At 38.2% G+C, this 14,122-nt stretch overlaps 2 protein-coding genes across 2 annotated transcripts; both read left to right on the top strand.

Annotated features, from left to right (window-relative positions):
• On the top strand, positions 1-8,362 carry LOC140789954 (mediator of RNA polymerase II transcription subunit 11). The gene is made up of 4 exons (XM_073139880.1): positions 1-176; positions 272-388; positions 1,235-1,429; positions 8,031-8,362. The coding sequence occupies exons 1-3, from the start codon at positions 123-125 to the stop codon at positions 1,409-1,411; spliced, it is 348 nt and encodes a 115-aa protein (XP_072995981.1). The 5' UTR covers positions 1-122; the 3' UTR covers positions 1,412-1,429; positions 8,031-8,362.
• A 2,159-nt stretch (positions 8,363-10,521) lies between these two features.
• On the top strand, positions 10,522-13,203 carry LOC140789865 (small ribosomal subunit protein bS21c-like). Its single transcript, XM_073139738.1, has 2 exons — positions 10,522-10,972; positions 12,801-13,203. Exons 1-2 carry the CDS (start codon positions 10,602-10,604, stop codon positions 12,919-12,921), a joined length of 492 nt encoding a protein of 163 aa, XP_072995839.1. The 5' UTR covers positions 10,522-10,601; the 3' UTR covers positions 12,922-13,203.
• Positions 13,204-14,122: the final 919 nt, after the last annotated feature.

Below are 14,122 nucleotides of genomic sequence, written 5' to 3' on the forward strand. Positions count from 1 at the left end.
ACGGTTTGTTGACTGCCAGCATACTCCGGGCTCTTTTTGAAACATTGAAGAAAATTTTCAGTCCCATAACCTGATCTAAAACAGGAATTTAAAGCAGTCTCCACTCTTCTCTTGTGACAGGAATGGGTCCTCAGGGCCAGAGCACTTCGCTGCAGCGCCTTCACCATGTTGAGAAGGTATCGATCACAACTCCACATCCTTAAACCGTAAAATTCTTCAATACAACCCTTTCTCTTGGTCGCTTTTGGCTTCATCTCTCTCTTAATTGCAGCGAGTAGTGAGGCTACTGGAGCTTGCGGGATCCGTCATGGACGAGCTCGCCAATCCCACTGGCCCAAGAACCGATGCCCTCACCGCCCACTGCCGCGAGTTCATGCTTGCCATCAGGGTAAAAAAAATCACTTCTTTCCTCTTTAAGGTTCACGATGCCGGCATGCTCGAGAATCGAGTGGAACTGTGGAAGGTATCTGAAGGGAAATTTGGTGGAAATCTAGGAGGTGGAGATAAGATTAGATTTGGTGGGTCGGGATTGGAGATTGTGATTTTGATGTTGGGGTTTTAGATTATTTGAAATTTTCATGGAACGGCTTAGGTATCAGTCATTTTATAATTCAATCATAAAATTACTATTTACTAGGGCGGTTCACTTTAAGGGTGCTAACTATAAATCATCCTCAAATTTGTGTTTTGTATGTTTTTCCTTATGAAGATGGAGGCAAATCTTAATCGATACCATTCATACGATATTATGGTCTTGGTCATCTAGGTCTTTCATATGTAGGTAGAATTTAGAGGTTTGCTATTTGGGATAATGATAGTATTACTATTAGCTATGCCATTTTCTTTTTAAAAGAAGGGCAAGGTTTACCCTCTTTTATTGCTAAACCCAAAGAGCTACCTATGTAATGTTGGTTGGTTCTGATTGAATTAACTTTGCAATCACAAATTATTTCAAATTGTAAAACTTATCGTTGCTTTATATGAGGTTTTTATTTGATTCTCTTTTGGGGTGGCTAATGCTGTAGCCTCATCACATACATGTATGATGGATATTTGCTTCAAAAGGTTACCTTTTGCTTAATTTGTAAGAATGAGTGCATTTGTCTTTTCCTGTTTTATAAGTTGCTGAATATTTTACTATTTGGTAATTACTGTTAAAGTTTCTTTCATCTTAATACTTGTAAATAAATCACAATTTTATGATGTGATTTGAGAATCAGTGGAACTGTAACAGGAGATACAGACAACCTTACGTGAAGAAATCAAAAGTGCTTGTGAGTATCGTCCATTTGAGAAGTGCGATTATAATGCCAGAATTTCTAATGAGATATGCTGCAAGAAGTTGGAATATATAATTGAACAACTCGATGCCATGCAACAGAACATTGATCAGAGTATGGATGGAATTTAAAAAGTAGATGATTTGCTGGTAAGTGCATTATCACATTTCTATATTCGCATATCAGCATTATGTTATTCTTAGTGAAGAACCTCTCTAGTAATGCATTAGATTTGAATGCAATACTAATGCATGACATATAATTGAGTTGCCTTTCTGACATGGCCATTTATTTGAGATTTCACCTTCTAAAATGTCAGGTTCTTTCAAACGTAGAAGTCAATAATCTAGTATTATGAAGAATTTTGAAGAAGGTTAAATATTATGTGCAATAAGTTTGCTGGTATAGAATCTGGAAATAGAGCATCTCTTAAGAATATGTAATTAGTTTTCTTGGAAAATACAGGAATGAAATAAATCCTTTCTGTGCCAATAGATGGATGGTAAATACATCCTTAGTGTCTTTATTGTTAGTTATGTTCATAAAGAAATTTCTATACCTCGCTAAGACCGTTCTCTGCAAAGAATGCCATTGCCAGCTGGCATCAACACCTTGTACCGCCTCATATAAGAGTTGTTTTACATATATCCTGGCTATTGACTAGTGGTAAGAGAACTAAGAGATGCTTCGTCACATGTTCACCAGTATAGATTTGCAAGAGATTGCTCATGGCTTGAGGCTTCTTTTCAGTTGCCAGTTTCATCCTATTGAAAATTGTGTCTTCTACAGTCATTTTCTTTTTAAGGCTATCTAATCTTTCACGGCTGTGCATGTGTATGTGCATTGAAAACAAAATGAATTTTGGAATCTTAAAAGAATAAGTGCTAGCTGAATTGGAAGCGAGGCAAGCGAGTGGGTCTAACTCAATTGACATCCTCCTGGTGGTTAGGAGGTTAAATAATTGAACGTAGTATTTTCTATGCAGAATACTTCTTTTGATAGATTTTTCCCCTCTGGTAGTTGTTAGCCATGAACTGTTGTATATTTTAATTTGATTCTGTTGGAAAAAATGGATTTATTGCAAAGTAGATTAATTGGATAAAAGGGACAATGTCTTCTAGCTCCATTGCAGAAAATTAATGGGAAGCTGGGAAGTTACTTTAAGTGTCAGAAGGGTTTGAGACAAGGTGATCCACTTGCCCCTTTTCTATTTGTATTGGCTGTTGATAGGCTGAATAGAATGTTGCAGTTGGCAAAAGAGCATGGCCCAGTTAATGGTTGAAGTTCAGATATTCTTAATTTGAGTGTAATCAATTTGCAATATGTGGATGGTATTTTGATTTTGTCAAAGCTGATGAGAAAAAAGTGGCAGTGTTAAAGTTCCTCCTTTATTATTTTGGGAGCATTTTAGGGTTGAAGATAAATTTCAATAAAAGCTCTCTAGTTTATCTCGTAAGTGTTGAGGTGGAAGATGAGAAATTTGTCTCTCTGCTTAATTGCAGGATTAAACAATTGCCAGTGAAATACTTGGGTTTACCACTTCATAATCAATCGCTCAGAAAACAAGACTGGTTACCTATCATAGAGAAAATTGAAAAAAGGTTGCCAGGTAGAAAAAAAACTTTTATCATTGAGAGGCAGACTGACCTTGGTAATGTGGTACTCAGCTCCATTCCATTGTACTACTTGTCATTCTTCAGTATTTCCATGTGTGTTACAAAGAGGATTGATCAACTAAAAACAGATTTTTATGGAAGGGTACTAGTGAAAAGGCTGCTGAATATCACCAATTTAATTGCAAATGAGTTTATATGAGAAAAGAGTTTGGAGGATTAGGTGTCATTAATATTAAAGAAATGAATATTGCTCTCATAGCGAAGTGGTGGTGGAAGTTACTGGTTGGAGAGAATCATGTTTGGCTGATATAATCTGTCAGTGTTATTATAGGTGACTAAAAATGAATGAGTTCAATTTTTACTGGCATCTAATAGGGTGTCGCCCTTTTGGAGAGGAGTAATACATACAAGAGTTCCCTTTAAAGCTGAAACTCTTAGAGGTATTGGAGATGAGCTTAGTATCAAATTCTGGAAATATATTGGATGGGTGAATGCTTATTGGCTACTATGTTACCTAAATATTTTGGAATAACCTGGGATGAAAATGTCTTGGTGTTAGAAGTTTGGAATGGTCCAAATAGGAATTAAAATTTAAAATATAGAAAAATGCTTGATTCTGCTTTGCATGATGAAAATTTACTTGTATAGCTCTTAGATATGAAGTTTCGCCCAATTAAGGGGATAAAATATACTATATGATGGAAATTTGATACTCACATATTTTCACTGTGAGATCCCTATAGAGATTTTTAAATAATAGAGGTCGTATATCTTGAGTGGTTCCTGGGTTGTGGAACATGGGAATTTCTTTAAACATTAAGGCTTTCATTTGGTTTATTTCTAATAGTAGAATTAACAAGAGATAATCTATTCAGAAGGCATTGACTAGGGAATAACTACTGTAACTTTTGACAGAAGAAAATGTCAAACTGATATAACCCTAGGGTTAAGGTTTTATCACTTAGATCAAGGATTGGTCGAAACTAGCCAAAAAAAAAAGTAAGCTCAGCCTTATGCTCCCCGGATTAGCTAGTAGAATGGGTCTCGCTGGCTAGGGCTTTTGAGTGTCTTAGGTAGTAGAGAGTGAATCTAGGCTTAGGATTGGGTTTGTTGGATAGTCTAGACCTTAGGAAAAGTGAAAATTTGAGAGGGCTTATGTGTAAAAGAGGGTCAAAAGTGAGAAAGCTCCGAACCCGTTGTTTGGCTGGATCAGCTGGGGCTTTTGGCTTGCATGAGCATGCGAGGAGTTCGAGGCTAATATTTGACCAGGACGTGGGTTAGAGTCTTAGCAAGATAATGACTGGGGTTTTGTTGGGTTATTGACACGAACAAGGCTTGGACACGTGGAAGCCTCGAGCTAGCGTATGGGCGTGCTTAACGGGTTGGCTTGAGCTTGGTTTGGACTTGAGTGCATCTTGGTGCAGTTGGGGTGAATCCAAGGGTGGGAGTTAGCTGACTTGGATGTGGGGAACCATGGTTAGGATTTTAATAGTGTTTGGAGCAAGGATGAGGGCTGTTGGGGTATGAACACAGCTGTAGATTGAAGATGGGTTGGCAGTAGCTTGAGGGATGGCCATGGCCAGGACAAGGCAATGAGGGCTGTGGCTTGTAGCTGATGTAAGGTTCTCAATCAAGGTGGTGGCTGGCGGTGAAAGATGGTGGTGATAAGATGGTGGTGATAAGATGGGGCCAAGTGGAGACGGGGTGGCTCAGTCAAATAGATGGTGCGGTGTAGGCGGTGATTGCTAGTGGGGGTGGACTCACTGGTGTTTAAGGACGAAAGCCATGTGAGAATAGGAACGACTAGGGCAAAGAAGGCCGGGGAGAGAAGCTAGAGACAAAGGAGAAAGAGGAGGAAGATATGTTTAATAATCAAGCATAACATAAATCTGAGTTGCTCTCCACATTTTATAACATATTGGAGGCTAACCCGACTAGCCTAGCCGGCTCAACTAGGACTCAACTAAATTAAGAGATCACTCAGTTTAGATTGAACTAGACTTGGATTAACTTATGCGAATTAATAAGGGCTTGACCATCTCGGTCAGCCCGTGGTCTCGAGCTAATTTGGACTCTGATTAAATCCGGACCGTATCATTCCAACACACTTCTATCCACCTTGACCTCAAGGTGAGGCTTCAAGCTCCTTTGGATTGAACTCAAGTAGTTTAGGCCCCTTTGAATCTAGCTCGTCTGAGTAAGAGGCTAACTCAGCTAGATTAGGTTGTTGCGATAATGCATCTGTGGCTTAGCTCTTCGTTTACTTGTACACCATCTTATAGTACTACATGGATACCCAATTTTGTTGTGCTAGTGTATGTTTTCATTGCCCCAATAAGTAAGGTAAATTATGTTGATTGGTGCGAATAGTGAAGCGAAGCCTGATAAGATAAGGACGTCGCTTCGTGACGGCATGGGTGATCGCTAACATCTCTCAATCATAAGTGAATAACTACCGAGATCTAAGTGAGAGAGCCTTACTAAGATAGGCTACAAGTTGATCTTCTTGCATAAGCACGGGTCCAATGCTGGTTCCTAGTGCATCATACTCCACAAAAGTTGTTGAAAATTGAGGAGCACCAAAATAGGAGCGGATGCAGTAGTTGCCTTCAACTTCTCAAATACCTCGTGCCTTGTCCATCCACTTCAATTCACCCTTTTCAATAAGGCCATTAACGGGGCAACAATCTTTCCATAGCCTTTAATGAACCGACAATAATAGCCCGTAAGCCCAGGAAAGCTGCATAGGTCCTTTGAGTTTGTTAGTAATGACCATCTCACAATATTAGCTATTTTCTCCGGGTTTGCCTCAACACTTGCTGCTGAAATGTAGCCTAAATAATCCACTCTTTGTTGACTCCAGAGATGCTTTGACATTTTCACATATAGGTGGTTTCAGCGGAGTAGCGATAACACTCCCTATAGTGCTTCAAGTGGTCCTCCCACGTCACACCAAAATGTTATGAAAGAAGACAAACACATACCGATGTAAGAGGGTCCGAAGATGTCATTCATGAGTCCCTGGAAGGTTCCGGTGTGTTGGTGAGGCCGAACATCACCACCAAAATCTTATACTACTTGTTGGATATGATGATATCAAGCCCTTAAGTCCAATTTGGAGGTATGTTATTCTCGCTAGCTCATCCAGCGACTCCCCCATGACTAGAATAGGGTATCAGTTTTTGATGGTGATAACATTTAGTGCATGATAGTTAATACAAAAGTTCAATGTCCTCTCCTTCTTGCATACTAGTAGCACAGGCGATGAGTATGCACTATGACTTAGACGAATAATTCCATTATCCATTGTCTCAACAACTGATCTAGTGATGTCTACCTCTTGAACATGTGGGTAATGATATGGCCACACATTCCTTTGACCCTTAAGGGGCACTATCTCAATACAATGTTTGTGAGATCTTGCCGGTGGGAATCCTTTTGGCTCCTTAAACACCTCACTAAATTTCTGCAACAATGAGCTAGATCAAGTCGCCGCTACATCCTGCCTTCAGTAATCTGATCAACAGATGCAAGGTTGCACCTATATCCAATTGTTGCCCTTCCAAGTGCACCTCTTGGTCGCAACTTTGGAAGTCCATAGTAACTCCCCAAAGTCAAAACTAACCTTTTCAAGCCCTTGGAGCTACTAAATGCCAAGTACTACATCCGCTTCTCGAAGGGCCTGGGGGTGTAGCTCCAAGGTAAAAGAGTTCTCTTGAACTTCAAGCACTACTTTGCGACATATGCCCTAAGCACGCAACTTTGTGCTATCTCTAATGGCAAACAATCTTCCTAACCATCTTCTTATTAAGGAAGTTATGAGTACTTCCATTATCAATGAGAACTCGGATCGAGCATCTCGTCACCATTCCATCCACCCGCATATCAGAATAAGTATGCATAGAGATCTCGGCATGAACCATCTCGATCTCCTCTACCGCGTTAGTTACATCACCATCTGGTCATCCTCCTCCATATTCCTCAGCCTTAGTATCGACTCTTTATAGTTCTTCTATGAGTACCATGATAGTCGATTTTGTATATTTGTGTCTTGGGACGAATTTCTCATCGTAATAAAAGCACAAACCCTTGGCTCTTCTTTCCTTCACCCAGGCTACCACGAGGCATTTTTTAGGTGGCCTAGTATGTCCTCTGTAGGCCAAAGGCATCTTTGGACCAGCTTTGGCCATTGTTGACCGAGCCATTGGTCGTGCACCAGTTGGTCACATTGCCATGGTCTTGGGGCTGTCTTGGGGTAGTCAGGGCACGTCCAAGGGTGGGAGTTAACCGACTTAGATGTCGGAAACCCTAGTTAGGGTGAGAGCGATTAGGGTATGGATATGACAGACTCGGGATGGGCTGGTGGCCTTAAGGGATGGCAGTGGCTAGGACAAGGCGATGAGAGTTGTGGCTTGTGATTGATGGAGGTCTCAGCCAAGTGGTGGCTTGCTATAAAGAATGGTGGTGATAAGGTGGGGTTGAGTGGAGATGGAGTGGTTCGGCCAAGTGGTGGTGCACTGTAGGTGGAGATCGCAAGTGGGGGTGGAATCAGTGGTGATTAAGAACGAAAGCCATGTGAGGGTCGGGATGGCTGGAGCAAGGAAAGTCGGTGGGAAGAAGCTAGAGACAAAGGAGAAGAGGAAGAAGGCAGGTTCAATAATCGAATAAACCCGAATTACTCTCTGCAGTTTTAATTGTAGGCTAATCTGACTTGTCTAGCCAACTCGGCTAGGACTTAACTCAATCAAGAGACCATAAATATGTAATGCAAATAAATAAGGACTCAACCATCCGACTCATCGGCTTGTGGGCTTGAGATAATTTGGACTCGGACTCGGATTAGGTCTGGATTGTATCATATATATCTTTTTTTTTTTAAATGTAAATATGCATAATTTAATAGTTGGCAAAACAAACTAGGGGCAAAGCAAAGGCAAAATATATTGTAAATATTTGGCAGAAGAGGAAGTGCAGAGGAGTGGGGCTTGTAAATAAGAAACAGTGGAGAGTGTGGATGGCTGCATATCTTTGGTCTGTATGGATTGAAAAAAATAGTAGAACGTTTAGAACTATCATCCAAAGCAACTTCATAAGTTGTTTCATCGAATTAACTTCTTGTTTATTTTTTGGGCAGGTATACAAGGAGAGAACCAACAAAAGAAATCCAGACTTCTTATGTATAGGAGGAAAAAAGAGATTATTGCGTTGGATGACTTGCTATTTGGTTTGATGACTTTGATCCAGATGTTTTGGATAGTTGCTGGGATATTACTTTTGTAAATTTTGCTCATACTTGGGTATAGATGTTGTTTTGTTAGATAAACTTGGTTTAGGTGCTATATTTTGTTGTGAAATGATACATTTCCTCACTACCTAATTGGGTGTAGCTTCTTGATTAGCTTGAGCTTCTGATGTAAACAGTGGAAGTATCTATGGCAGATAGATACTCTTTTGGGTGTTCCGTAATGTTGAGCTCTGTTACCTTCTTAATTCAAGCCAGAAAGTGACATTTTTGTTGTAAAATAACAAGATGCTCACTCCATATTACATGTCGTATATATCCTTGGACACCCGTTCTCTGAAAGGTCTGTCAACCTTGTTGGACTTCATGTCAGTTTGTACTTCTCTAGGTCAGCGATGTTGTTTATCTTTATTATACCTAATGTTTTTCGCATTACATATAACCACAACCTTCCATAAGTAATCTTTTGTTTTAATCATTGTTAAAATTAACGAATTTGCATTTGCTTTTCCTTTTAACTTTTCACTTCCAAGGTCAATTGCATCCAATGCTATTTCTTGAGCAGTTATGGATGATTCATGTTAGAGGAATGTACGCAGTAGCACAAAGAGAAACAAGAACTCTCCATCAGAGAATAGCTCGAGCAACACCATAATAATAGTGAAGAAGCGTTTGATGAAGCAACTGATAGCTTGGGAAGAATCTTGACAATATTCTTCTCTTCTGAAAAGGCAACTCTAGAAATGAAGTTTCTCCACACTTGTGGATGCTTTAATTAATTACATGATGGGTTTTCATGGAACCTTTTGTGAAGCTTTTATTGCTTTTTTCCTTCGTCTAGAACTGATTATGGTTGCATCCTCTGAATCACTGATGACATTCAAAGTGGTTGCCCATCATAACATACAAAGATGACTTGTAGAGAATCATATTATCTCTGATTCATCAGATTGTTGTACTATCTAATGCTTCACTTATCAGCCCTGCAACTCATTTTTGAGGTAGCTCCATTCAACGTCAATTACGCTTTATCGACAATATAGATAAGATAAGTGTGGAACACACTTATGCAACTCGAGTTAGACGGTTTCATTTTTTTTTGTGTGCTTAATTGAGAGGAATATCACGTTTATATCCATGATTATTATTATTTTTTTAATTATTTATGAGCCCGAAGGTCTTAGGCGGAATCGAGCTTTTAGCTGCTTAGTATAGGCTTCAAGTCATATGCGTCGCCGAATAATTGCTCCGAACTAAACGTCGTCGAAACTTGCTCTAAGCCGTTGCGTTGTCAAGTTGTTTTTCTAAGCTAACCGTACTGTTGAATCGAATTGAGCTACTTCACCAAACTACCAACCACCAAATAATGCTTCACTTATTAGCCCTGCAACTCATTTTTGAGATAGCTCTATTCAACATCAGTTACGCTTTATCGACAATGTAGATAAGATAAGTGTGGAACACACTTATGCAACTCGAGTTAGACAGTTTTAGATTTTTTTTTTTGTGCTTAATTGAGAGGAATATCAGGTTTATATCCATGATTATTATTATTTTTTTAATCATTTATGAGCCCGAAAGCTTTATGCGCCACCGAGCTTTTAGCTGCTTAGTATAGGCTTCAAGTTATATACGTCGCTGAATAATTGTTCCGAACTAAACATCGTCAAGACTTGCTCCAAGCCGTTACATTGCCAAACTATTTTTCTAAGCTAATCGTACTGTTGAATCGAATTGAATTAATTCACCAAACTACCGACCACTAAATAATTTCTCCACAATATTATTTGGAGTTAGAGTTGAACTCATGACCTCCTTAGTTATGAGAAAGATACTTACAAACTCTACTTATATCCATGATGCAGAATGCCAGTATCTGTTGTTTGGTTGCCGGTATCAGTCAGGATCCAATGGAATCGGATTGCCCCAGGATTGTGATTCGTTACTTTATTGCTAGTTTTTGGATTGCATCGATCCACATTGGAGCATCAATGCATCTTTCCCTTGTGTCACGTCATGCAAGTGTTAAAAGTTCTTTATCTTTGATGCTTAAATTATATGATTCAGTCACATAACATCCAAGCATTTGATGCAACTTAAGATGCCATAAGTCTAGCACTAAGCCTACAAAAATTCCAACTTTTCTTCGAAAATAAATTATGATGTTTTCCTATATATTACTTGGAATATCTAATAACTCGTCATTGATAAGGCAAGGAAAGAAAATCTTTTTTTATGCAAGAAAAAAAATTGGAAAAAAAATATATTTTAGTCATTTATATACGTTTGTTAACTTTAATAATTAATTATCTATTAGGAAGATTTTATAAATATTCTATTAAAAACTAATAATATATATATATATATATATTAATTTATGTATGGATATATTCACCTTCTAATTTCCCTCCTCACTCTGAGAAAGGATAAGCTCTAATCTTCTATCTCCATCATCGGAAAGCCATGGCCACATCCTCCAATCTCCTCCACCTCCACCTCCCCTTCGCCAAGCCCCCTCCTTTACCCTCCCTACGCCCTTCTCGTCTCTCCCACCTACCCGTCCCCTCTTGCCTCTCCTCCTCCTCCACCTCCCTCTCCGCCGCCTCAGTCGACCCCGCCCTTCGCCACGCAAACGTGCTCTTCTACAAATCGGGTTACAACGTCCAGATCCTTGTTGACGACGACGAGTCCGAGGAGGCGCTCCTGAGGCGGTTCCGGCGCGAGGTGTCGAAGGCCGGCGTGATCCAGGAGTGTAAGCGCAGGAGGTTCTTCGAGAACAAGCAAGAGGAACACAAGAGGAAAGTCCGCGAGGCCGGGCGCAGGAACCGGAGGAGGTAAAATTTTGCCCCAATTTGGTCCTTTTTCCCCATTGCCCATCATTTGTTTTTGTTAGTGTACATTTATAAAATATTGAATTTTGTTGAATTGTAGAATGGATCTCGTAATGTATTTAAGTGGAAGTGAGAGGATAGAGGTGATTTGCCCCGATTCGGTCTATATATATATATATATTGTTAATCCCTGTCTGTTTTGTTATAATTTTTTTCTTCTTTGTTTTCTTTGCAACTTTTGGTATAACATTTCATATTAGGATAAACTAGTAGAGCTGGTAAATTTATGTTATTTGTCTGGAAGGGAGACGAATAATTTTTACATTATCCATTGGACAAACGAATCTTCATCAAATTAAGGGGCATCAAGGTTAACTCTAATATATAATCAAAGACTTTCCAAAGATATAAGTAGGACATTATTTGGTTCTCATTGCCCTCTCCAGTCTCCACCATCATTACCACAAAGCAATTAGTACTTATTAAGTTGCATGATTGTCAGGCAATCAGATGTCCTCTTTTTGGGATGGATCAAGGAGGCTATCTGTCATATATTTGCAAATAAATATTCATTTGTTTCCTTTCCTGCTCAGTATGCAAATGGAATTTTGTATGGTTTCTTAAAATTATGGCCAAAATTCTATAAGTGTATCTTCGGTGATGAACTATGTTGAATTTTCTAGATCTAGAAACATGCATAAAATCTAAAGTTTACCTAAGAGCTTCTTTTAAAGTCTAAACAAATTCTAATACATGGCTGTTGTTGATTTTGGAGGACAACCCAAATACTCATAATATTCAGCCAATCTAAAGGACCCATTCCTGTTATCGAGTCTTTATTTAAAAAGATGTGTCAGTGATATAAATATGAGGGAGCTGCTCCACCAGAGCTTCACACTCACAATAAAGAAAGATAAAAATACCAGATCAACAAGCATCAATTACTAGAAATTGACTTATTTCCTGAAAAAGATAGCTTCTTTGCATTCCAACTAGAAAAAAGAAAAGGAAAAAAAAATCATGTGAGGACGTCCGTCTATAGAATGCTGTAGTCATTCAATGGAAATGAAAAGGATGTTTTTTGCAGTTAATTTATCTCTACATTTTGTATGAATTAGTTGGAAGGAAACAGGCGTTCTGCATTTACATGGCCATAGATATAGGTTTTCCAAGCATAATGCAATGTGCCTTCTTTCTGATCCGATCCAATTTTTATATTGACAGATTATATTTTATATAACCCAGAGATCTTAAACTGCTTATAGGCAGTGCATTAATTTACTAGTTGTCTTGGCAAATTTATGTGCATTGAAGATCCCATGGTTTCGAGGATAGTTAACAACCTAGTATGTGCTGAGCTTTAATAAGTTGGGTCAGCTGTTTCGATATCACTTGACATTTTACTAGTAATAACCAAGTTATCTATTTGCTACATAAGTTAACCCCTTATCAGGTATCTACATCTCTATCGATGTGACTACATCTTTATTTTCAGCTGATCTGTCTAAACTTGCAATTACTGCTTGTGCTAAATCATCAATCTCTTTATTATTAACTCAGCATATCTGCTACTCCTTTTACTTGAGAATATCTAATCAGACTCTGTACCAGTAGGACACACTGAATTATCTTTCATATCTATGTATATTTGTTGGCATTATGCTTTCTTCAATCTAGAGCTTAAGCAGTTTAAGCATGCTTGCCAGTAATTCTTGCACCTGCTGCTGAAACAAGCAGGTCCTGTTCCACTATTCTATAAATTGTAGTAAATTGTGCTGTCCAACATCTTAGGAGTGCAAAACTACCAATGCATTGTTAACTTTCATTGCAGATGGTCTTCGTCGGGGCCAAGATTCTCACCTTCATCAACAACAGATGGTGAAGCTCCTAAGAGGGCTAGTGATGACCTAGATGACAACTGGGATATGCCAGAAGGAGACCTTCCCTATTGAAACCTGTAAGTATTTTATTGCAGAGAAATTGCAACTCCCACATTGAGCGAATTAGACTCACCAATGAGTTGTACATTGTTCTCTTTATCGACGGTTTATTTTCGGAATTTCTAAGATTTTTATGATGATGAAGTGGTTCCACATATGTATTCTAATAAGCTTGTAATCTGGACATCTTCATTTTTGGATAGTCATCTTGTTCTGTTGGCTGAGAAGTTTAGCTAATGTAAAACAACTATTCATTAGATTATAGCTAAAACTATACACTATCAAATATTGGCATGCTTTGATCAGCTTCATCTTGAACCTAAGAAAAGCAGAATCATACGCTGTTGGCTTCTGTCATAAAATCAAAGATTACCTGAAACCTCGCTTGTCTAGAAATAGGAAACTTGCTACTACTGCAAATTAAAGCCCAAACAATAACAAGCCATTGGCCTCTAATTTTGCCTACTTTGAGCATACTAGTTTAAATCAATCATATAAATAATAGACAAATAGTACATATTGAAATTTTATTAAATAAAAATGTGATAATTAATTAATTTACTAATGTACTTCTTTGAGACAGAATTGTGTTGTAACAAATAAAGAGTACAAGATACATAATCCCCTATGCACAAAACCCCTCCAGAAGATTTCACTCTCAAAGCAAAATCAAACAGAAAAAATATCCCTCCCAAAGATCTAAACCTTCAGGGGCGTTCTACTAGGCCATACAAAAATATATTTTTGGAGAATAAGTTTTGATTGACATGTGGTCTCTGGAGCTAATAGTTTGTCGTAAATTGGTCTTTGGGTTCCACAATTGAATTCAAAGCTAGTATATATATATATATATATATATATAGGATTATATTTTGTCTAGAATTATTCTCTTTCTATTTTCTTTACTCAATATATTATGTATTGGTTTTTACAATACAAATGGATCTACTCGCAGATAGATCGTGCTTAAATAATTAAAGAGACTGGTATTATTTATTGTATGAGTAACTTCGGGTTCGGATCCCAGTAGTATTAGTTTATCTAAGACTCTATCAAAATTTCACTTTTCTAATAAAATATTCCTAAGTTTCATGTGGAAGATTGAAGAAGTCTTCGAGTTTGGCACTAATAATTAAGCGAACTAATTCTTTATACCGAGAATGTGGTATAAATTCTAAATTCGTTTAGCTATACTTATTTTTTAAACTTAAAT

The sequence above is a fragment of the Typha latifolia genome, chromosome 5 (assembly GCF_019914945.1).
Source record: "Typha latifolia isolate L0001 chromosome 5, TyphaL0001v2, whole genome shotgun sequence".
Taxonomy (NCBI): domain Eukaryota; kingdom Viridiplantae; phylum Streptophyta; class Magnoliopsida; order Poales; family Typhaceae; genus Typha; species Typha latifolia.